Source organism: Carex rostrata, chromosome 4 (genome assembly GCF_964058835.1).
Source record: "Carex rostrata chromosome 4, lpCarRost1.2, whole genome shotgun sequence".
NCBI lineage: Eukaryota > Viridiplantae > Streptophyta > Magnoliopsida > Poales > Cyperaceae > Carex > Carex rostrata.
Window position 1 is genome coordinate 10,115,118 of NC_135921.1, and position 24,365 is coordinate 10,139,482.

At 34.7% G+C, this 24,365-nt stretch overlaps 4 protein-coding genes across 5 annotated transcripts; 1 reads left to right on the forward strand and 3 right to left on the reverse strand.

Annotated features, from left to right (window-relative positions):
• Positions 1–589: 589 nt before the first annotated feature.
• LOC144553168 (E3 ubiquitin-protein ligase RING1-like) lies at positions 590–2,696 on the forward strand. 2 transcript variants are annotated; one of them, XM_078301270.1, is made up of 4 exons: positions 590–1,113; positions 1,458–1,944; positions 2,342–2,390; positions 2,561–2,696. In XM_078301270.1, the coding sequence occupies exons 1-3, from the start codon at positions 730–732 to the stop codon at positions 2,377–2,379; spliced, it is 909 nt and encodes a 302-aa protein (XP_078157396.1). In that variant the 5' UTR covers positions 590–729; the 3' UTR covers positions 2,380–2,390; positions 2,561–2,696. The 2 variants fall into 2 exon arrangements, with proteins under 2 accessions (XP_078157396.1, XP_078157395.1); XM_078301269.1 differs by lacking the exons at positions 2,342–2,390; positions 2,561–2,696 and having other exon boundaries at positions 1,458–2,071.
• Positions 2,690–5,734, reverse strand: LOC144553167 (YbaK/aminoacyl-tRNA synthetase-associated domain-containing protein). Its single transcript, XM_078301268.1, has 12 exons — positions 5,580–5,734; positions 5,245–5,304; positions 5,115–5,168; positions 4,975–5,035; positions 4,808–4,884; positions 4,631–4,680; positions 4,455–4,537; positions 4,273–4,343; positions 4,030–4,183; positions 3,189–3,337; positions 3,011–3,106; positions 2,690–2,920 (listed from the first exon to the last, which is right to left on the reverse strand). The coding sequence occupies exons 1-12, from the start codon at positions 5,616–5,618 to the stop codon at positions 2,834–2,836; spliced, it is 981 nt and encodes a 326-aa protein (XP_078157394.1). The 5' UTR covers positions 5,619–5,734; the 3' UTR covers positions 2,690–2,833.
• Positions 5,735–8,004: 2,270 nt separating this feature from the next.
• Positions 8,005–9,135, reverse strand: LOC144552621 (ethylene-responsive transcription factor ERF014-like). The gene has a single exon (XM_078300609.1). The coding sequence runs from the start codon at positions 8,980–8,982 to the stop codon at positions 8,338–8,340; it is 645 nt and encodes a 214-aa protein (XP_078156735.1). The 5' UTR covers positions 8,983–9,135; the 3' UTR covers positions 8,005–8,337.
• Positions 9,136–18,225: 9,090 nt separating this feature from the next.
• On the reverse strand, positions 18,226–23,087 carry LOC144553171 (Peptidase M20/M25/M40 family protein). The gene is made up of 4 exons (XM_078301271.1): positions 22,175–23,087; positions 21,394–21,531; positions 21,071–21,310; positions 18,226–18,489 (listed from the first exon to the last, which is right to left on the reverse strand). The coding sequence occupies exons 1-4, from the start codon at positions 23,036–23,038 to the stop codon at positions 18,397–18,399; spliced, it is 1,335 nt and encodes a 444-aa protein (XP_078157397.1). The 5' UTR covers positions 23,039–23,087; the 3' UTR covers positions 18,226–18,396.
• Between the last annotated feature and the right edge of the window lie 1,278 nt (positions 23,088–24,365).

Here is a 24,365-nt window from a genome sequence, read left to right on the forward strand (position 1 = left end):
CATATTACATATTAATCCGTGTTATTGATTTGTATCTCTATTTTAAAATTTAAATTGACATCCATATAAAAATGTACTTAAAAATCAAATTTTACATTTTCTAATTTTTTTTAATTATAATGCATAAATAGAAAATCACTTGATTGAAGATCATATGAAAGTAGTGATTTTTTATATCTTAAACGTAGTATTTTATTTAAATAATATAAAATTTTAATATGTAAATATATTTTTATATAAATATTATATTTAACAGTTTGAATTAACCGTTTTAACTTCAAAAATAAAAATATAGATTCAAACATGTATTGCCACGTATCAGTCTCCCGAATAATAAATAATGAAAACGTAAAATCCTTTTTTGTCTTACCAAGCAGAATCACGGCCCAATTTAGGCCCATTAACTGCCAAATTCATCACAATGGGCCTGAAATTGAAACTTGTTCTTCAATTCTTGAACCCTTCTACGATTCAATCTAGATTGCACTTGCACGTACCCTTCCTCTTCCTCTGTTTCAGCTTCTTTTGGCGGCAAGCAACCGTTGTTCTACAGCCGAAGGCACTCCATAGTAGTTTTGCATTAGAAAAACCAACTCATAGGATCGCTTTCTTTTCTTCATCAAAGATATACTTTCCATCCCCTCCCTTCTTTCCAAATCCACCATTCTTATTTCACCACTTCTGTTGCATACTTTGCAAACAATAACAGAACAATACTATTTCACAACAATGTCTCAAGCCACCGGTGAACGAAGAACCTGTCGCATGTTCTACTGCTACGAATGTCGCCGTGCCATTCGCATCATCTCTTTCCCTTCCTCTGATGTTTTCTGTCCGAGATGTTACGGCCAGTTTCTGCATGAGGTTGATTATCCACAACCTGTGGCGCCACCTAATTTCGCTTCATTTCGGCCTTTTCCATACAATTTTCCAAGCCTAGAAGAAAATAACAATGCGCGACCCGGTGGACGGTGGGTTCTTTTCGGTAGACCCGGTGACCACCACCACCACCACCCCCATCCTATGCAACCTGTCCCGCCTCGCAGAAGATTTATATCTCCTCCACGGCCGACCACTCCGACTCCACCAGCTGAACGGTTTGACACTCCTCCGGTAATGCATACACCCTAATTGTTTTGGAGAAAAATTGGTTTAATGAACATTAATTGTGTTTGTAATACAATTCTAATATAATTTAGTCTTCTACCCAAAGAAATATTATGTTACTTGCAAGTTACAAAAGATAATTAATTGTTCTTACTTCTTACGCATCTGGTTTAAAGTTAAAATTGAGGACTGATAAATGTTCTTACTTCTTACGCCTTCGTTTACCATTTTGAAACTTTAACGAAAATGCCACCTTAGTCAAATCAAATGACATGAATCTTGATGAAATCAATTTGCAATGTAACTTGCGTTATTTGATTATCTAACTCGAGTCTTGCTCGCCACTACAGATATTAAATCCAGGTGACTATTTCGTGGGGCCAAACCTGAACAACCTAATCGACAATTTAACTCAACATGACAGACCCGGCCCACCACCAGCACCGACCTCAGCAATTGACTCAATGCCGACTGTACTAATAACCGAGGCCCACCTAACAGATGGGTCCCAGTGCCCAGTCTGTAAGGAGGATTTTGAGCAGGGGGAGGAGGCAAAAGAGATGCCATGTAAGCATGTGTACCACTCTGACTGCATCACACCATGGCTCAGGCTTCATAATTCGTGTCCCGTATGTCGGTACCAGTTACCTGGTAGCAATGGCAGTAATGGCAATGACAACGAAAGAACAGGAAGCAATGAAGGCTTTAGCAGAGAAGGACAGACAATGAGATGGCCGAATCCTTTCTCTGGCATGTGGCCTATGTGGGGCCCACGGAACGAATGGGAAGAAGAGTACCGGAGAGTAGATGCTGAGATGTACGGCGGTGGGCTTAGTGGTAATGACTTGAGCCTGGTCCTAGCCATTTTCTTTGTCTCGATTTTAATTCTGGCTGTCTTACTTCCTTAATTAGCCTCTTCTTCGGTTCTTCTCTTTGATGTGATTGGTCGACGGTCGTGTCACCGGCTTCAAGTAAATGATAAAATGTCTATTTGTACAGAAATTGCTCTGTTCGAGTGTCTTTCCTTGTATCTGAGTCTTCATCAATTGATTCTATCATTTAGATACAAAGTGACAATTGCATGACAATATTTTTCTTTTTGTTGATGCATTGAGCAAAGAAATGAAAAGATACAGAAAGAAATCGAACTGTATTAGTCCAGGATGATGTATTTATTTTATTTTATTGAAACTTACTTGCTCTTCTTAAATTTTTATGTTTAACCATTTTTCAGGATTTTATTCTTGGTGGCGCTCACTTTTTCTTATCTGAATGTTACAAAAGTAAGTTGCATTTGGATTCAAAAACCTCCCCTCTACTGAATTCTATATGCTGCATATGCATAAACCTCTACTTTAATAACTCTACTATGCTTTAGTCGCAACTATATATCTCTAAACCAGTTTTCTGACCATATCATTGTTCTAATTAGTATAAATTTCTTGAATAACAGGATAATTAAAGGGGGGCAAACTTACCAAGAAAATTGCTGAGGTGAAGAAGAATACAGCAGTTGCAAAATGAAGCCACAAAGAGTTCATATATTTATAATATGCTCTCTTACATTTAGAACTCTGAATCATTTGAGAAGTTGTACAAACAAGCATATTCAATTGATCATTTAAACATAGTACTTACAAAATCAAAACAATGTGTCATGAAAGCATGATATCAAATTTAATGATTGTACGACTGAAATAAAATCACAAGGAAAATCAAAATCAGCTTATTTCCTCTTGTTAAGAAGTGGATAGAGTGTGCTCTCAATTCCAGCATGAAATCCTTGAGTATATACTGAATTCTTCAAAGTCATCTGCACCAAATTACATTTTAAATCAGAGACCAAACTTAAATGGAATACAGTTCACACACTGAATCAAAATATTAATAAGTATTTACTTACAGTCATACTCAATAGATCAGAACAAACACGCTGTTTTAGCCCTTCAAACGCATGATCATTAAGGTTGTCTTTATCAGCATTCGATTGCTTCGTCAGCTGTCAAATTAGACGTAGTCAAATAAAAAACATAGTTTATCACAAACACAAAAATGAAACATATTGAGATAAATTAACTTGCCTCCGATATAAATTCTGAGGAAACCTTTTCAAAGACTTTCTCTACAAATTTCTCCACATTAGTCGTGTCGGCTGCCACATCTACTTTAATCTGTGGTTTGTCTTTCTCAGATTTTTGTTTCGGCACTTTTGATGACTCCTTGGATTTTTCTGAAAATAAAAAAAAAATGGTATGGATAATCGGTACGGAGTGATTTTTTTTGAAGGTTCGGTATGGAGTGATTTTGTGTCTACAAAAAGTAAATCACACACACAAAAGAAGTAATAATTGTATAAATAAATATAACTATCACAAAAGCACCATAAAAAAGTAATGATGTCTACTCCTGCAACAATAGAAAGCATCAAGGGTGTCCCACAAAACAGAACAAATCAACTAAAGCCTTAAATTTCCTATTTTTTAGGACAACAAAATGGCCCTCCTTTGTCAACAAGTCTAAAACTACATTAAAGAGAGGGGTTATTTTGGAATATTTCTTTTAAGAAACAGAGAGAGAAGAGACAGGTAGGTGATGCCATGGAATTCGGATCCCCTAAAGTAATTAAAAGTTTGTATTTGGATCCTGACCGTCTGATCAGAATTTGCACCAAGATAAATGTGTCCCCATGAATTCAACCTCGGGCCGGATTGGTTCGGATACTAATCAGACGGTCCAGATCCAAACTCAAATTTTGTGTTACTTTAAAGGATCCAGACCCGATGCCAAGATGCTTCCAATATTCTTTAGGGCATATCAGGTATTCCAATTTTTCCAAAGGTATACTTACAATACCATATTCACCTCAATGTAGTGCTAAGGGGAGAAAATCATAATTACAAAAATAAGAAAAGCAGTCTATACCGGTAGATTGTTTTGTTTTCTCATCCTTGGCAGCATTGGTCTGAGCAGGAACACTTGTTGGGGGTACTTTATCTGCTCCTGGCACATTTGGAGCTTCATCTGGTACCAAGTGCGCAAGGTCAGGTGGATTTTCCTTCCCTACGGCTGGGCAATCCTAGTACGAAAACAAATAATATATCAATAAGTAAACAAATCTAGTAAGATGTGATGTCAAAAATTTTAGTTTATCAACAAATAGATCACCTCCAGGTCTACATAAGCTGGTTCACGCCCGATTGAAAGTAGAAATTTATCAAAGTCGCTTGGGGTTAGAGCTGACAAATTAGACCATGTCAGATTTTCAAATTCATATTTCAGAGTAATATACTGTCATCTATTTTTGCCTAAAGTTTAGAGAATAAAACATTACTATGAAAAATCTTTACCAATTGTGACTTCATTTGTGAGGGGATGGAATAAGCAATACTGCTGTGATTTAAACCCCTTATCTAACAACAGAGATACAGGTCTGCAATGAACTAATATAGTACTCAGCAATTATTCAAATTAAATAATATAATAGTTTGTATTCTACATGGTGAAGTACAGAGATTTGAATTACCTTGCAGATTCGTTTATCAAGGCAAATGGAGTCACAGAACCTAATGCCACCTGGAAATAAAAAGAGAAAAATCTCAAGAGTTTTTTGTTTTTGTTTTGCTTTTTAAGAGAAATAAAAATGTGATAATAAATCAGAATAATTATTTTATAAACAAATATATATTGTATTAAAACAAACATGGAGTATTTCTGGCAAAGCTTCCTCTGGGGCCATGCGAAGACCTCCTTTTCCCAATCCGAGCCGCTGGGACAGAACTGCAAAAAAAAAGAAAAAATTGCATTAATCTAGAAAATGTAATGCATAAATTGATCAGAAGAGAAATAAATAAGAAAAGGAATAAATACTCTTCAAGTCTACTTTGGTATCCGCAAGGGCAGAAACTATATACAATCTGTGCTTCTTGTCCTGATAAAAAATAATAACGAAAATTAGCTAGGATTACTAGAACCTCAAACTATCCAAGTTAGAACTTGAGCAATTTTACCTTCAAAAATAGGTTTTTGCTACATGCACCGCCCAAATGCCCGACATACTTCGCCTATAGAAAAACAAATCATTAACAAAATCAATAATTTAATTACCTGCACAAAACATATAAGTAATAGATTTCTTACCTGTTCTTCAACTGTCATTACAGCAGGATGGTCACATGACAAGAACTCTATTTTAAGTTCCTACAAATACCCAAAAGAGAAAATTTATCAACTAAACTGGATACAGCAGCTGAGTTCAATGCCAGAAAAAAAAGCATCAATAATTGTTAAGACTAATTTTCAATCCAATACTTAAAGCACTAGAAATTATAAAAAAAAATTCCTCAATTGACATCTGGAACCGTGTCGTTCCCAAAAACAACTTAAAACAAGTGAAAATCAATCATGAAGAAAATATTGTGGCTCATTGGGTAGCCTATTTCCTCAAAAATTGCTACAAGGTGAGAAAAGGAAACCTGGAGACGAGCGAGCAGCTGATCCTTGGTGTAAGCCATCTCTCTTCTTCGTCACAGCAGAGGTAACAGCGGCGGAGAAGAGGTGATGGGTTTTAGTCTTCAGATTGAGATTTAGAAGGGGGATGGATGCGGAGCGAGAGAATGGGTCGGGAAGAGAATGGGTCTGGAAGACCTTGTTTGGGGCTTTTATGGATTTAAATGGGCTTAGTTCTGATAAAAGTAAAACGACGTACAAACAATATCTCTGGGCCAGTGGGCCTTCTTAATCTAGTGGTGGAACTTTGGGCTTTTAAGTTTTAACCTAAAGACTAGAAAAATAATTCTTCATCGGTATTCAACAATTCATGTTTGATGCAAAATCATACAAAGGATACTTACTCTCAATTTCTGAGCACAATATATTTTGTGTCCACATAAATCTATTTCTTACTTTCATCCTCGGTTAGATTTTTATATTTTGAGGACATGGTCTACCCATCTACCGAGTACTGAAAAAAAAAGTATATAAAGGCGAAATATTGTCCTCAATTTTGACCAGGTTTTATAGAGGGCTATGATGCATTGTAATGTATAGATTTTTTATATTTTGTAGCAAATTACAAGTCATTAAAAATGGAATAAGATTAATATCCATATTAAAATGTGCTTGGACACCAAATTTCACATTTTTTGAATTTCTTTTGCTATTTGTTTAGGATTTTTGATAATAGTAAAACAACAATATTGTAATGAGTTTGGCTAATATAACATCAGTGTCATTTTAGCCTATATAACACCAACTCTAAAACCTATCAAATCGACTTTGAACGACTAATCCAAACCGTTCAAACCGATTTACATTATGAGTGATGCATTTACATACAATTTTTTTTATATTTTCAAATTATTTTAGTATCGAATCAAGCGGTAAAAATATTGAAAAATGAATGTATTAAAATTAACTTAAAACTCACACATTTGACCACTTGACTTAATACTAAATAAATTTGAAAAGTTATAAATTTTGCATGTAAATGCACAACTAATGAAGTAGATCGGTTTGAACGGTTTGGATTCACCGTTTGAAGTCGATTTGATAGGTTTTAGAGTTGGTGTTTTATAGGTTGAAGATTTATATATCAGACCATAGAGTTACTGTATAATATGACATGATTCATTGATAATATACTAATTTAATAATCTTGATAATGGTAATAAATAATTTATGATTTTAAAATCAGAATTTTAAAATGTGATCTATACTGCATTTATGCAATCCACGTAAAAAAATTGTGGAACTTGATGCAAGTTCTATTGTTCATCAAATGACTTCAAATTAAATTTGTAACGTTTTATATTTAACAGACATTTGATATCAAATCACAATAAAATTGTATGGAATTTGATACATAATCAATCTATAAGTCTAATTAATAACATATCTGTAATATTTTTATTTTTGAAACTTTTAATTTTTTATTTAAAAATTAATTGTAAATATAGTTAAAATATTCATTATCAATTAATAGACCCAACTCATTATTTAATATTCTTTATTTTTTCAAATAAAATGGTGTCGAAGTCTTACAATTTTAAATATTTATAAAAACTTTCATAACCGGATTTCAAACCTACCACTTATTACATGAAACATTTATATTGGTTATGTTTGATTGTGAAGTAAGAGGTGGAGTTAATTAACTCCTTATTCCACACTTAAGCCGTTAAACAAGAAGTAAAATAAGAGTAAGAGATGAATTAATCAGGAGTAAGTTACTCTCTAATTTCACACTTATTTTGCATGTAAGACTTACCATTATAGACATAAACTTTCATTTTTTTAATATTTTATTCTTCGGACGAAAAAAAGTAAATCATGACTTCAATTATCAAATGAGATGTAAAGAAAAAAAGAAAAGAAAAGATGAAACGTAAGTAATTTAATTTATATTAACTTTACAATCAAACATGAACACCAGCTTAAGTCTATTCATCTTTCTGTTTCAAAAATTAATTTGGGCCCTGTAATCCAAATTCATGCCCTCTTTCTCCAAATCTAACCAAAAAGTTGCGGTCTTCTAGTATATATGTTCCATCCCATTTTAGGTGAACAGACTCCATCCACTAATTAAAGGCGTCTCCAGTTGGTCCTTAATTAGGACATATGATCCGCTATATATATACACACAAAATACGCTATAAATGAATTTTAGAAAAGTTTCCAGAAACACACAATGCGCTGTAGATTAATTTTAGGAAAACTATGTGCGTACCTTTTAATCAGTCATTTTCGTGCAAGGTTTTGAATCTTTGACTAACAATTTTATGAGAATTTGCTGGGACCATTTAATATAAAGTTGATTACAGCACTAAAATAAAAAGGACATACAGGAAGTGAGACTTTCTAAATTTGGCTTGAAATAGAATAATTATTGGCATTTCTATATTACAAAACACAACTCCAAAATGATATATTATACCCAAATAAAATTTTACATACATATAAGATACTTCTGATAAAAAACCCCATGGAACTGCTTTAAAACATGTAGCTCCATAACATTTTTACCAGAACTGATCCAAAAATACAAGGATAGATTTTTTTTACTACAAACACATCAATTACTTATAGTTAGTACTTAGATCTCCTTTCTCATTCCTTCTCTACCTTCACCTCACTGAATTGATAGAGAAGGAAACAAGATAGAGAGAAAAAAAAAATATAATAATAATAATAATAACAGTAAAAATATAACCACGGTAACTAGCTCCGACCGAATCAGCAAAAGCTCCAAAGCCTAATCTCTCCTTCCTCATCACAATCCTCCATCGGATCAGGCGCAAAAAAACTGCATTGGTTCAACATGTAATCCATGCATTTTGGCGACTGAAAGAATGCCTCGAAATCCATTAAAGACCCGTTGATATCCTGCTCGGATATTGTATCCTCCAATTGATCAACATCATTATAACAACCATCACTGCATGAATCAGTCGACTGAGAAGCATTACTAGATAATGAAGACGGTGACGCATACGAAGCATTCTGGTTAATGACACCTGTTGTAGCATTGGCAGCAGCTGCCGCCACCCGCTGGATTGATTTAGGCGACATGACGGTGTTTTGAGGCATCAAGTGAAAAGGGATGGCAGCGGGAAAATTTAAGTTCGCAGAAGAACCTTTCAAGCAAAGCAATGCAGCATCATATGCTCTTGCGGCCGCCTCAGGCGTAGAGTAAGAGCCGAGCCATATTCTTGTCTTTTGATTTGGTGCTCTTATTTCAGAGACCCAAGAGCCCCAACTCCTCATCCTTACACCCTTGTATTGCGACGACGATTTCTTGCCATTGTTACCGACAATCCGTGGTGTTGTGTGGGTTGTCAGCAAATCCTCAGTACTGTTTTGTGCACTCTTCATCACCATTGATTGTTGCTTAGTATATGATCCCTTGTGCTTTGTTTTATTGCTTGTAGTAGTAGGAGACTAGGAGTTCAGTAATTGTTGAGTTGAGATGGCGCTTGATTGATTGTGTGTCAAAAGGGAGGACTGAGTTGATGTATTTATAGAGGGAGGTATAGAAGTTTGACAGAATGATGTAATCTAGTAAAAAAGACAATACACAGGAGAAAGGATCATGACATGACACATATAAAGTAATATTGTAAAGAAGAAGTTTGTCTAAAAGCAAGCGAGGTTTCTGAGAAAGATAAAATAAAAAATAAAATAAAATAAAAAATATATATATATAATGAAATAAAGAATCCGAGAAAGGGGTTTGCCATAAATATTCATGTCAAGGATGGCACATGGTTTAAGAATAATTTATAATTAAGAAATCCTGATTTCCTGCATATTACCTGTGCTGTACGGTGCAATAATTTCACACTTTCAAATATTTGAAACCTCGTTCGCGTTTCACACTAAGCAAGCTCCTATATATATATATTTAAGTAGAGGGGGATACACTAGCTTATATCTTTTTTTCTTTTTGTAACGTCGAATTACATCCTATATTTTTTAAAGTTTTCAAAGTTCAAAAAGTCGATTCAAATTGTCAAACATGATGAATATATTAAAATGTATTTGCATTTTGCAGATCAAATTTTACATTTTTTTAATTCTTTTACTATATATTAAGTATTTTACAAAATCGTTGTTTTCACACCATCGAATTTTGTACCCATCTTAATAAATAGTAAAAAGATTCAAAAGAATGTAAAATTTGATCTACAAGCACATTTTAATATATCCATCATTTTGAACGGTTTGGATCAACTGTTTGGACTTTAAAAATATAGAGTGTAATCCGGTATCATAAAAAAAAAGTGTAATTGAATCCCTCCTCATTTAACTATTATATAGTACACACCGGGCTTTATACGTTCGTTCACCAAAATGAAATAAAATCTCCATTGCACTCGTATAAAAGCAATAGTAATGTTTTTTTTGAAGGTTATAAGCAACAGTTATATATATATGTTACTTGAATATACAATTATAAGCTTGAAATTATATAATTATCACAATTATTCATTACATATCTAAATAAAAAGGTTACTTGAGGAACCATGCATGCTTTCCCATGACGCATGCATGAGAGCTCAACGTTGATTTTTTTATCTATTATATATATTTGCAATATATACCTACTTGATTGATCATTGCTAGCTGTATTTTCTATCCAGATAGCGCTCACTACTATTTTATATGCATGTAGCTTGTTTAAGTATTATACATACAAATTCGAATTTTCAAATGGCTTGTCATCTAAACACTAATCATTGATTCATTTCAACAGTCGCCATTTCCTGGTTACTACAATTGAAAGGAAACTAAATAAAATAAAGAAAAACTGCTCCACTGCATTCTGAATTGTCCAGCTGAGATCTGGTAACAGTCAATGCAAAATGAAAAAAAAAGTACTAGCAAAACAAAAAAAAGGGCTGAGATTTTTGACAAATTTTCTTGACAATATTTTTCAAATTAAATCAAATAAAATTTAAAAAATAGAAAAAAAAAAAGATTTGCAAATTGTTATTAGTTTTATATATGCATGTGTTTGATATCAAATTTCATTCAATTTAAACATCATGTGATATGTATTAAAATTTTATTAAATATCAAATACTAGAAACATCTAGTTGTTCAATGATTTATGGTAAACTTTACATCAAATATTAACATTTTTGTACATATATAATATATACATAAAGTACAGAGATCACATTTCAACCTTTGAATTTTAGAAGTACAACTTTTCAAATGAATGAAGTTGATTCGTTGTCAGCAGTAATTCCTCACTCAAAAGTCTGTGTAGGTTACATGCATATACAATTAATTAAGGAAATAGCTGCCACAGAGTTGACAGAGATAAATTTTCATTTGACTCACCAGATGTAACTTGAACCTTTATACAAAAGAGGCACATGCTCCAGCACATTTTCTTTGATAAAAAAGCAATAATGGTAGTATAAGCTCTTTGTTCATATTAGATTGAATTAATGGATAAAATAATTGGATTCTGTTGGGCTTAAGGAAGCTTCGTGGATTTGAGGGTGGGGTCCCTGACGAATATTGACATTACTCCACATCTAAATTACAAAATGGAGATGTCCATTAGTTCTTGATTAAGGCAGGATACCTTTTAATTTCTTTCTTTTGAGAGTGATTAATTAATGAATTAAGCGGAGTTAAAAGAGGGGATTATTATTATTTTTTTTAAATGATTGGTAGTATATATATAGCTACCAATTATAAGACGGGGATTAACTATTACACTGTTTTGAATATAAATCAAGGTTCTAAATACCGCGCTATAACAGCGCTATAGAGCTGCTATAGAGCTGCTATAGTGTTTTCAGACCATAAAAGCTATGGCGCTATAGCGGTGCAATATGGACATACCGTTATTTTTTTAGCCATTCCGCTATGACGTGATACACGCTATTTAAACCTTTGATATAAATCATGCATCTACTAAATGACCCAATTTTTTTTATTTATATCCAAAAATAATATAAAATTTTAAAAAATAACCAAACCGTTGCTGTATTTCCAAAACTACCCAAACCGGAATTTTTTTTTTCCGGTTTTAGCACCAATAAACCGGAAATTGATGTCTAAAACTGGAAAATTTATTAAAAAAATAACCAAACCGCTGCTGTATTTCCAATTTTTTTTTTTATAAAACTCATTTACATATATACATATACATATATTATAAAAAATGAGTTTATAAAAAAAAACAATGTTTATAAACAAAATACCGATCGTTGTATGCCTAATTGCCTACCGTTGAACGAAAACTTAAACTAAATTTTTGAGACACTAAACGACGTTTTTTTGAAATTCTGATGCTTCGGATGCAACGATACTCGGAATTCCCCCGAAAAAAATCAGATCCATCTCGTCCCCCCTTTCCGAAAAGTGGTAATACGCCCAAATTCGACTTTCCTAGCCAAAGTTATGGCTGTTTAAAGTTTTTTCGAAAGTTGAACTTTGAAAATTCATAACTAACTGTAGAAAAATTTAAATAAATTGAAATTTGTGTCAATTATGTGTATTTTTGAATGCTCTACATGTTGGTATAATTACTTTTGCAGTTTGATTCCTGTATCAATCTAGACTTGCTGATTTACCAGCAGAGATCAAATTATATCAAAATTTTTTTTTTTAAATATTTTCCGGTCTTAACACCAATTACCAAAAAAATTTAGTGCCTCAAAAATTCAGTTTAAGTTTTCGTTCAATGGTAGGCATACAACGATTGGTATTTTGTTTATAAACGTCGTTTTTTTTTTTTTATAAACTCATTTTTTTTTATAATATATGTATATGTATATATGTAAATGACTTTTATAAAAAAAAAATTAGAAAATCCCATTTCCGGAAATTTTTTTTTCCGGTTTTATACATCAATTGCCGGAAATTTTTTTTTCTGGTAATTGGTGCTAAAACCAGAATTTTTTTCCGGTTTGGATAGTTTTGAAAATACAGCAGCGGTTTGGTTATTTTTTTAAATTTTATATTATTTTTGGATATAAATAAAAAAAATGAGCTAAATGACATATAAGTATAAGAAGCATGTGTACTATGGACAAAATATTTTTCAACCTTAAGATGAAAAACCATGACCATAATTCACATTACCCAAAATATTACCAAATTAGCTACCGAATAAATTTGTATACCCTTAATAGTAAAAGAAATCACAACATATATAGTACTTTGTGAAAACCAAATCAATTATAAGAACTAATAATATTCATTATATTTTTTATGACTAATAATGTTATGTTTGAAAGTAGGATAAAATGAAGGAACAATAAGATATTGTCCTCTCCATTTTATCTCTACCAAAAATGCATAAATGTCCATTAATTGATCATAGTATATATAAAATATCACTAAATTGAACAAAATGGACTTCTCCATTGTTCCTTCCAATGGAGAAAAATACCATGCAGTCCAGGCAACGTGAAGAGAGATGGGGACGCATGGCGCAGATGACATGTGTTAAATAATGAAATTAAAATTAAGAAAAGCTGGCATTTAATTTGTACTTGGTACTAAGAAGTAAGAACTGGTCTTAATTAGAAAGCGAAATATATATCCCAGCTGCAGCTGCTAGCTGGAGCTGCACTGGCTGCATAGCAAAAACCGCGTCAAGTATAAATCATGAACCCTTAAAATTTAAAAAGTCACCAGTGACAGTGTGCCTCATCACTTGGTTCGAATTTGCGCGTTGTGATCTTGACTTTGGTGCCTTAGTGTCGTTTTCATGGTACCAATTTTGTCCCACATCTCTATATTTGCCTGTACTGAGATGTAGATTCTTTTAACCTTTATAAGGTTGTCTATTTCATCATTTCATGTGAGGTGATTTGCTTTTTTTTTTTCTTTCTTTTTTGGGTTTTCTTTTTTGAGTCATTTGGTTGGTGGTGTCGGCTTGTATGTTTTTGCTTAATTTCATTATTTGTGCTTTTGGTTATGGGTCTCTGTGCTTTATTATATTATTTAAGGTATATTGTACTGTACGAGATTATCAGGTGAGGCTAAACCACTAACTAAAGGCTGCTGCCTGTTGGCTTCAGAAATTGTGTCATAAAACGAATCTCAAGGTGATCAGAACGGAGGGAATATGTACGTTTATACGGATGTAATTAATTAATATACAAATGATTTGTACTTAATTAAACATAATGCTTGACTTCCATTCACGTTTGATTCTTATAGTCTGAAAGTCTTAATCTATCACCTTTTATACTGCGAGGATAATGTTTTAGTCATCATATTAGGCAGGGTTCTCAAATGTTTTGTTTAATTACTTGTTCTAATTGATTGCTTCTATGTTATTAGTGATAGTAAACGTCTGTCAATTGATTCACATCAAATGATTTTATTCAATACAAATTGTTTATGGTTTTATTCATTACAAATTGTCTGTATTCGCTTAAAATGGAATTCGGATCTCAAAAAAGAACCCATTTTTTAAGTTTTGATCCAGACCGTCTGAGATGCTCAAACACGAATCTTAAAGAGCCTCAACCCTTCAAAAATTGAGTTCCTTTTAGAGGATCCGAACCTCTTAAAATGGGAAAAGTATCCTCTCAGGTACTGTAACACCAAACCGTTTTGAGATTTGGACTAGCATACGGGACAGTATTATTGGGCTTTGAGATTCGTGCCAAGTTAAAAAGAACGGTCGAGATCCACTAATTGTAAAATTAAGATTCCCTGTTACGGATCTGAATTCCTTAAAATGTGTATACATACACTGTACTATGCCACTCTATAACGCTTGCCAATAAGGAACTAAAACATCACCAACTGACAAAGACCTGCGGACAGCACTTACTTTGACCGTCTTTAGAATTTGAAGGGAGAGGTGTAATACAATTTTCAGGCAGATGGAAAGCAACGCCCAAGCGCTGTACATGGATTATGCCACGAGCAAAGTAACAATTTATAATAACAATTACTCCCCAAATTTTTATTTCTACCATATTAGAAAAGAAAAAAGAAAAAAAAACACTCCAGTTCGTTTGATCAGAATTCGAAATTCATTCAGGCTGTCAAATGAATCAGCGGCCTCAAAAACTGGAACTGCCAATTGGTCCTGCAGCCCTAGTCTAGAGACCTCCAAATAATTATGCAGCTCCAGTCTAGAGACCTCTAAATAATTTTGCAGTCCCCTCTTTTTTTTTTTAATAAGCATAAACAACAAATCTTGATATTTGTGCTACGAATTTCATTTCTCATGTATAAAATGGTTCTGCCGCCATCTATCATTTAAATGGCAATCCTTAAAAAAAAAAAGGTTTGGTTCAATTATATATCTCAAGTAACTTTTCTTTGTATATCTTAATTAGATGTTATGCCCGCTGTGCATCTAAAACAATTACATCGATTTGACTTTATTTTATTGTGAATTAATTAAAAACCATAAAAACCATAAAAACCAGTAAACCAAAGTGCTTGCCTTAATTTTTTAAAAGAGTATTTTAATGCACATGTTACTGTAATGTTTATATACACCATTTGATATTTGAAAATTATAAACCATAGTACCTGCCATTATAAATTTTTATTTCTTAAATAGCACATGTATCAAATGCAGACTAATTTAATAATTAATTATTAGCTTTCCATCAATAATTTGAATTTGTAATGATAGGTTATAATGGCTAGATGACCAATCAAATTTGAAATTGACTCAAATTTAATATACATCTTATCCATAATAGTTAAAATTTGTGCTAGAATTATCCATTGTGAATTTTTTTTATGCATATTGAAATGAAGTACCATCCTATAATACATTTCTAGCATGTCCTACATTTGGATATGTTGTGATTTGTTGGTTTATTTTATGAAAAAGTTTATTAGCTAATTTTCCAAATTTTGAGCTAATAACTGCAGTAAATGTTTCGTGTGCTCAACAGATCTAAATAAGAAGAGCAAACATTCTCTTTAAATTTTGCTTAAATTTGCAATTGTAAATGTATTAGTTCAGTTGATTGATTGAATGACAAATGGATTATAGTTCAGCAGCACTTTCCAATTTCTACTTTCAATGCAAAAAAATGCAAAGTATCAACTACTAAACTGTAGACATTTATTTATGGCAGAACTAATGTCTGATGAACCGTTTCAGCAGAATTTTTTATTTACAGATTTAAAAAAAAATATAATGTAGGGTAATAGATGGATTGGTTTGAGATTTTGATCTCGTAGAAGGAACCAATAATTTTTTCGGTTCCTTTAGTTTAGAAATATGATTTCTGTAGGAATCAAAAATCTTGTTCAGTTTAATCAATTCTAAAGAAATTGAATGTTTTTTTTTATGGTTCTTTCTATAGAATTAAATTTTCATGCAATCCATCCATTATCTCTATATTATTTTTATAAATACATTTTATACCAATGCATCTTTCAGAAATTCATGATGATTTGTTTGTTTGTATATTATCCAGCAAGGCAGCAATACTGGATCTGTGGGTCAAAATTCTTTTGAGTAAAAACCAAAAACCAAAAGTTATTCCATGCATGTAGTCTGTATATCATCCACTTCAGTCGCTTTTACAAAAAACTATTACTATTACATCCATGTCACCTTCATCAAGATACCAGTTGCCAGATTTGTTGAGCTTGAATGATAGAGATAGAACTCATAAATGATGGGGCCTAAAAAGAAATCCTTAATTGTACAAACATGCTATTCAGGAATTAAAGTCTATACAATTGTTATGAAAAGTATTATTCTCCATCTTTTCTGATCTATTCCATGTTTAATTTGAATCAGACATAATGACAATTGACAAGATGTGTATGCCATCTTGAATTATATTGGATCAAGGTAAAATATCAACCCACCAAATTAGTATATAACAAGATCAAATTTGATGGATTTGAATTTGAGAATTTCCCATTTCTACCTCTTAGATGGAACCTGTTGTACAAATTGCATATAATTGGAATTCAGTATAAATTACAGAGGATATGGACTCTATCCAAGGTAGGTGAGTTGCTTCTCACATATGCTCACCTACACGCGTTTTAACAGCTTAGATCCATAACCAACAGTAAAAGGGAAAAAAAACGAGGATATGATGGATTCGTTTCACCAGACACCTTAATAGCTGGGTCAAAAGGAAATTACAACTTTTTTAATAGAAGAATAAAATAACCAACTTGAAAAAAATAGGATGTGATGTATTCGCTGAGCAGCTGGAATCCACAACTGCAGTATGCTCTGAGGCTTCTGATCAAGGGAACCAAGGAAGAAGCACTGAAGCTTCCTCTCTGTACGGTTTGTTATTTTCATTTTTATATCCTCATAATTGCTATTATCCTCCTGCTGTTTATTTAATTTATTTGTTTTCTGATATCATCCGCTCATTTTCTTGTCCTGCTGCAACTACACTGACATGTGTAATATTCTTTTTCAACTCAGTACAGAACTCCTATGGATGAATCCTGACCGCTCGAAAGCAGTGTATCACGACAGAGATGGTCAGATAAACTGCCAGGATGCATTCTCCAGATTCTCGCACTGATCATCATGTATATGGTTTACCGAAAAAAAAAACCCGATCATTTTTCTCTCATTTACATGATGATTGTATCATTTGAAACAGGACACCAACAATTGAACCGTCACGGACCTGTTTAGTCACTCTGGATTACAAACGAAAAATGAAAGTGCTACAATGATTTCAGTACTTATACAATATCTTGACTTGAAAACAGAGAGGAAGATATGAAATGGGACAAAATTTTCACTATAAGACATAGTTGTATAATTATTTTATACAAAAGTACATTTTTGTAATTTTACCAAAAACAATATGACAAAAGATATATATTTTTGACTATATATAATATATGAGTAAGACTTGGGTGCTATGGATAGCATAGAGGCCTCTATGCTACGGCTCAACATTCGAGTTTTCAAAATCCAAACGGTCGATCCGAACCGTTCATCTTATTCTTCATATTAATATCTGCTTGGAGACCAAATTTTATAATTTTCTGAATTTTTTTACTATTTATTAAGCCACTTTGAAAATCGCTAATCCAACGGTTTTACTGTTTTGTGCAGCCACCGTTGGATCAATAATTTTGTAAAATACTTAATAAATAGTAAAAAAATTCAGAAAAATATAAAATTTGGTCTCCAAGCAGATATTAATATGGAGAATAAGATGAACGGTTCGGATCGACCGTTTGGATTTTTAAAACTCGAATATTGAGCCGTAGCATAGAGACCTCTATGCTATCCATAGCACCCAAGCCTTACTCATAATATATAGTCTCCGCTGCTCTCTGCTTAAAAAAATATATACCAGATACAGTAAACAACAACTAGCTCAAGCCCAACGATGGAAGTGAACTGAACTTCATTTACTTCTGTCAATAAGGCCCAAATCTAGTTTCTATGTAACATTCAGAAGAGAATTTCAAGATGAACCGCTTCACACTTTTCCGATCTCTTATTCAAATAAGAGAAAAAGCAGTCTGTACTTCGACATAATTTTACAAATGACAAATGTGGGCTATGTATCGCCTGAAGATTCACTAGTCAAAACAGTAATGGACTCAACTATATCAGGTTATTCAGATTCCAGGAGGGCTATTTTGATAGATAACACGAGCAAGGTAGTTATAAATTCTGAGTGGTCCCCAATAATCGACCAATAATTTATCATCGTATATGTACACATGCACAATCTGGCCAAGAATCAGTGGCCATATATGACAAACACACATATTCTTGTTTTATTTAGAATAATATGCTGCCTCCCTTACATGAGACTTGACAGTCGAGATGATCTCCTATATCGAGCTTGCTAAATTGAAGGAGCTTAAAGCACTGATTATGCTCTCATAGACCTTGATGCCTTTTACAAACACCTCATCCTTCAAAAACTGCAACAGTGTTACCAACTCGTTAGTTCTCATGTTATGAGAAAGCAAATGTTGGCTGGTGGTACAACATGATCTAAAACCATCCAGCTTTGATCTGTGACTGGTACACAACATGACAACATGATAATGCCAAAATGGAACTTAATGTCTTCTTTTCTCTGTGTGTGTGTGTGTGTGTTATTCCATGCACTCCAGGTTATCCGGCCATGTTGCCAGGGGTGGACCCAGGAATTGGGCTGGTAGGCAAGAAAATGAGTTGACTCGGAAAAAAAATGAGTTGGAAAGAATGAATTTGATCAGGGGTAGGCAATAGCCCAAAAATACATGGGCTAAATTTTTTTTTTCAAAAGCAAAGGGTAGGCAACTGCCTACACCTGAGCCTTACTTGGTCCGCCCCTCAATTTTTTTCCAGTGCCTATTCAAAATGCGCGAGGCCAATATTGCTTTGAGAGTCATGCATAAAGAATTTTAATGGTCCAGATTTTCAACAGATCAACTCTGAGATATATCAGGAGATGCGAATTTGCATGTGGCCCATATCATTATACTGGAGCATGAAGCTCCAAATAGCCTGAATTGAACCATCTAAGAACTACAACATAACGAGACCAGAGGTATAACATGAACAATGTACAGATGACTGCACATGCCATACTCTTGTAACATAATTTCTGATACCATTTCAAATAATCTGATGTCACCATACACTTCAATAACTGCAAATACGATACATATACTTCCAAAACATAGAAACTCGGCCATCAAAGACAAAAGAAGGTTTCTTTTGTAAAAAAAAATCTCAATAACAAGCTAAGATTGTTTTTAGGAGTTGCTGTCCCTATTGCTACCTGACATAAGATTTTTATTCTGTATTTTGATTCTTAAAACTGGCACATAATGACTGACAACAATACTCAATTTCATAAATGTAACAAGTACCTCCAAAAATGTTCAACCACCAATAATAAATATTTATTGATCTGGTTCTTGACATAACCAAAGTATAATGACTAGTAAATTAGTCGCGAACATTCATCTATAATTGTGGATAGAGGTAGAGAAAATTAATTTATTCATTTTATTTTGAATTCACTATACTACATGAAAATTGACGACTTATTCAAAAAATCACATTAAATTGTTATCTTTAGGTTTTTATCCAACAAGTTGGATTGGGCTCAACATCTAAAGCAAATTTCATGTGGCTTTGTGTTTTCTTGTTTGAACATTGAACAAAATTCACTGACCTTCTCCAAATGTGAAGAAGAGACCAAATATGACTATTTAATGAATTATGTCACAAAATTCAATCTAAATATTGAAAGTCTCCTCAGATAGGCCTACTAAGCTAAGAACAAGAAGAGACCAAATATGACGATATGTACGGACTTTTGTATTTTTCCAAATATTATTATACTTAACCTGATTTATTTTTCTCTTATATTTTACAACAATTTTACGGACCTTCTCCAAATGTTGAATCTTTAACTCTGCTGAATAATAACTAAATCACAAAATTCTTATGGTAAACAAAATAACTCTAGTATGGGGGTTTGCCATGTCTCTGTTATTTATTAGAAGTTCAATCAAGAAGGTCAAGATGTTTTTATTATCGAATTATTGGAAAAATTACTTAGACAAGAGCCCAGATCTTGGATTAGTTGAACATGAGTGCAAAAACAAGAATGAATGTTACAAATCCATTTCCAACCTAAGATTGTTTTATTTTTAAAAGAAGTTACAATAACCCCACTTGCAAGCTTCTATAATAAATCTTTAAAAAAAATTATTCACAAAATTATATGTTTAATCTGTAAGACAAACTTGGCTTGGAAGTTGGACTAATGCCACAGTATGGATATTAGGTTGACATGATATTTATCGAATAAAAAGGACCTTCATTTAATTTAATAGGAAAGTATACAGCTTTGGTAGCACGGTAATTCCCATTTCGAAGTTCACGTGCGATAGATTTGAAAGCTTTTGAGCATAGGAAGATAAACATGACACTTGCAGCACCAGAAGGATACATAATTTAAGTTTTTGGAAGGGCAAATGCGAAATGAACTTTTTTTTCAACATCAAACCAGACTGCCAGATATCCTACAAGTAGGGATGTAAATACGTGCTGTGCCATGGCGTGCCGCGAGCCCGTGACTTGGGTGACATGCCGTGCTGCGAGCCCGTGACTTGGGTCACATGCCGCGCCGTTCTGTGACCAAATCGTGATGGACGGGTCACGACACATTAGTCACACCGTGACCAAGGCACGTCATGATCACACATGTTTGTTACCTTTGGTCATGTTTAACTTATTTTTTTGGTAATTTAAGTTTGTTTATTTGAAATTCACCATTAAAAGATCTAAGATTCTGATCACACTTGACTCGTGTGACCACGTGCCGGGCCATGATCAGATCAGTTCGCGTGCCGTACCGTACCGTGCCAATTTCCCGAAGGATGGTCACACCACACGAATGGTCACAGCATGTGCCGTGCTGTGCCGTGACGGGTCTGGTCAAGGCGTGACTTTTTTACATCTCTAACAAGTAAACAGTGTAGAAATGAAAATTTAGCTAACCTCATTATGGTCGTGAAGTAAGATCGGAGTGTTGGCCATGGGGGAGAATCCAAAGGTGGGGATACCCAACGCCCGCATGAAACGTGCATCCGTAGTCGACGACAAGATTTCAGGTTTAGCAAGCTTATTTCCCGAGGAGATAACAGCCTGTTTGAAAACAGGCCACCACGGGTTCGATTCATTTGCTGGTGTTAATAAAACCTTTCCATTGCAGTCCCTTACTGGTCCGGCCTTAATCAACTGCACAAGAAAAAATTATAGATGTCCTAACTGCACAAAACTTGATGTAATTAACATTGAAATGAATTATAAAGATGTTTTACTGTGTAACTCATGTTTTTATATGCGGGCACCCATTCTTTGTTTATCCTTTCCATCAACTGCTCTACATGTACTGTTGGTGGGAGCCGTATATTAAATCCCATCTCCGCTTCTGAGGGTTGCATGTTCATCACAAAACCCTGCATCCATTTAATTTTACAATCAATTTAAATAAGCGTGTCACACCTGTATTTAACTATGTTCTGTCTTTCTGTCAATCTAAAATAACTACTCTAGTGCGAGAATATGGTAAATCATGTCATGTCTCAGAGTGCACTGGACTTGTATTAGCTCATTTAACAATGTATTATAAAATAAATGAACACTTTACTAAGAAGGCTATGGTAATATGCATATTACACAGCGACCCGCACTATGGATTCATATCTCCGTTTTTAAAGTCCAAACAGTCGATCTGAACTGTTAAACATAACCTTCATATGAAAATGTACCTGGTGACAAAATTTTACATTTTTTAAAATCTTTTTACTACTTTTTTAGATTGGGAGAAAATGACTTAATTTGAAAATTCTGGACCATCCAAAAGCAGTGATTTTCTACCTATTTTTAAAAAATAGTAAAAAACTTCTAAAAAATGTAAAATTTGGTGTGCAAGTACATTTTTATATGCAGATCATGTTTAATGGGTCGGATCGACTGTTTGAACTTTGAAAATAGAGATATGGATCCATATCACGGGTCTATCTGTAAAATATGCATATGACCATAGCCTCACTCCTTTACTAAACCAAACAATTGAGCAAAACCAGCAACGTTACTCACACTGGGACTAGGAGTACCGGCCTTCATATACACTGGGTTCACTGAAATAACCTCTGAAGCAGGTCTAATCCCAGCCTTTACCATATCAAACTGGCTATCTCTAAACCTCGCAATGGCCTCAGCACAATCCATAAGTCTCTCCATTGCTGTGCCGTCATACATGCGGGACCCATGACCCGGGGACCCAGTTGCCTTCACAATCAAGTTCCAAGGCAATCGATCTGCATAAAATACCCTGAATTCATCACTAAGCGAAGCCTGACCTTCATCAAGTACTAACCCAAGATTCAGTTTTCTAAACTCCTCTGATTGTACGAATTTCATTGCCCCATCAGCTCCACCGATCTCCTCGTCAGGTACAAGAGATATATGGATTGACCTCAGAGGTGTAAAGCCGGATTTTTTGAGATTTCTGATCGCCTCAAGGTACTGGATGGCGATGCACTTGTCATCCTGTGCACCACGGGCATAAATATGCCCGGTGGCGGGGTCGCGCGTGGCAGAGAAGGGAGGGTGGACCCACTTGTCAGGCTCGGCAGGAACGGAGTCGATATGGGAGTTGAGGAGGATAGAGGGGAGAGAAGGATCAGAACCCAGCCAGGTTAAAAGAAGAAGGGGCTTGTTAGGTACGAATTCAAGGGTCAGGGTTTGAAGGCCGATGGAATCGGCCAAGGAGAGGAGGAAGGAGGCGGCGGAGGTGTACTCGGGATCGGGATGCGCTGTGCGGATACGGAGGTACTGTTGGAAGTGGCTGATTTGGGTTTCTTCATCCTCGGAGAAGACCGAGGCCGAGGCCGACGTGGCGATAGAAACAAAGAGGAGAGAGAGGAGGAAGGAGCGAGTGAGGTGGAATTGCACTGACATGGCTGTGTGTGAGGGCTCCGTCTAGTGGCCACAATTTTTTTTTGTTTCGAGAAGGAAGAGCACGAAGGGAAGCGTATCTCTGCGGAGGTTTTAGATGCAGTGGTTTTGATCTGGTCCGTTTGTTTCGGATCGAAACGGATCAAATCAGATCTTATCTGAATTTTAAAAAATTCAAAATTTGGTGAATCCTTAATCCAGCCCATCCGATCCGAAATGAACGGACCAGATCAAAACCACCGCAGGTAAAACCTTATAGCGTTTCGAGCACGAAGTGCGGAAAAGGCGCTGGTCAGGGGATCAAGGACGGAGAGCACGAAGAAGGCACCATCGGTCGGTTCGGGGGAGGAATTCGGATCCAGTAGGGTACCGCACAAGGGAATCTTTTACAATGATTCCCTAATTGGTGGATCCGGACCGTTCTTTTAACTTGGCACAAATCTCAAAGCTCAAAAATACTGCCCCCTATTGCGACCCGAATCTCAAACCGTAAAGTGAGGGTGATCCTCTACAATACTACAGAGGATACGGATTCTCGGGGGAGGGCAGCGGCGGATGCCGTTTGAGCTTCTCCTTTTGCTTCTCTAACGGAGAGCAAGAAAAAATAGATATTGGGGGAGACGGGGAAACAGAAACGGATATAATTCTAATTTTAATTGGAGACTCGTTAATCAAGCGAAGTACAGAAATTGCAAATCAAACGGTGTAGACTACCCATCGGACCGAGTTCAGTCCGATGGGCATCGGACACCCTCCGCTCCCAAGTTTGAGATATCTCAGAGGATACGAATTCAAGTGTCTGATTAGTACCTGTGGTTATTGGGGAATTTATTTCACCTATGTTAACTCAAATTTTGATTTTAGATCTTGACCGTCCGATCTGTTTTAACACAAATATTAAAGGAATACCTTACATTCCATCTCGTACTGGATTGGTCCGGATTCTGATTGGACGGTATGAATTCGATCTCAAAATTTGGGTGGCTTTAGAGATTCGTTTCTCACATAATAAGATAGGATCCTATGCATTCCCCTCAAACTTTGCGTGACTTTATGAAAAATCTCGACCGTTTAAATATGTTATGCACGAATCTCAAAGCAAAAAATTCTGCCCCCCGCTCTATCACCGAATAGACACTGGAAACGTCAGAGGATACGAACTCTCAGACACTTCCCTGTTTGGCAAACGGATTCAGGGGGAATTCAGGGGGAATTCAGATCTAGTGAAGTAATTCAATCTTTGGGTTTTAAATCGGGACCGTCCGATTTGAATCCGAGATGATCTATCCGAAGTGGAGCGCATATATCTCGAAACGTGAATTTGAATCCC

What these genes read in the sequence shown, in the direction of transcription:
- LOC144553168 (XM_078301269.1), top strand. Translation starts at nt 730, where the DNA reads ATGTCTCAAGCCACCGGTGAACGAAGAACCTGTCGCATGTTCTACTGC. An exon ending in AACGGTTTGACACTCCTCCG is followed by an intron (nt 1,114 to 1,457) that starts GTAATGCATACA and finishes TCGCCACTACAG; the next exon opens with ATATTAAATCCAGGTGACTA.
- LOC144553171 (XM_078301271.1), bottom strand. Translation starts at nt 23,038, where the DNA reads ATGTCAGTGCAATTCCACCTCACTCGCTCCTTCCTCCTCTCTCTCCTC. An exon ending in ATAAAAACATGAGTTACACA is followed by an intron (nt 21,311 to 21,393) that starts GTAAAACATCTT and finishes TTTCTTGTGCAG; the next exon opens with TTGATTAAGGCCGGACCAGT. An exon ending in TACTTCACGACCATAATGAG is followed by an intron (nt 18,490 to 21,070) that starts GTTAGCTAAATT and finishes ACACTGTTGCAG; the next exon opens with TTTTTGAAGGATGAGGTGTT.
- LOC144553167 (XM_078301268.1), bottom strand. Translation starts at nt 5,618, where the DNA reads ATGGCTTACACCAAGGATCAGCTGCTCGCTCGTCTCCAG. An exon ending in TAATGACAGTTGAAGAACAG is followed by an intron (nt 5,169 to 5,244) that starts GTAAGAAATCTA and finishes GTTTTTCTATAG; the next exon opens with GCGAAGTATGTCGGGCATTT. An exon ending in GCAAAAACCTATTTTTGAAG is followed by an intron (nt 5,036 to 5,114) that starts GTAAAATTGCTC and finishes ATTTTTTATCAG; the next exon opens with GACAAGAAGCACAGATTGTA.
- LOC144552621 (XM_078300609.1), bottom strand. Translation starts at nt 8,982, where the DNA reads ATGGTGATGAAGAGTGCACAAAACAGTACTGAGGATTTGCTGACAACC.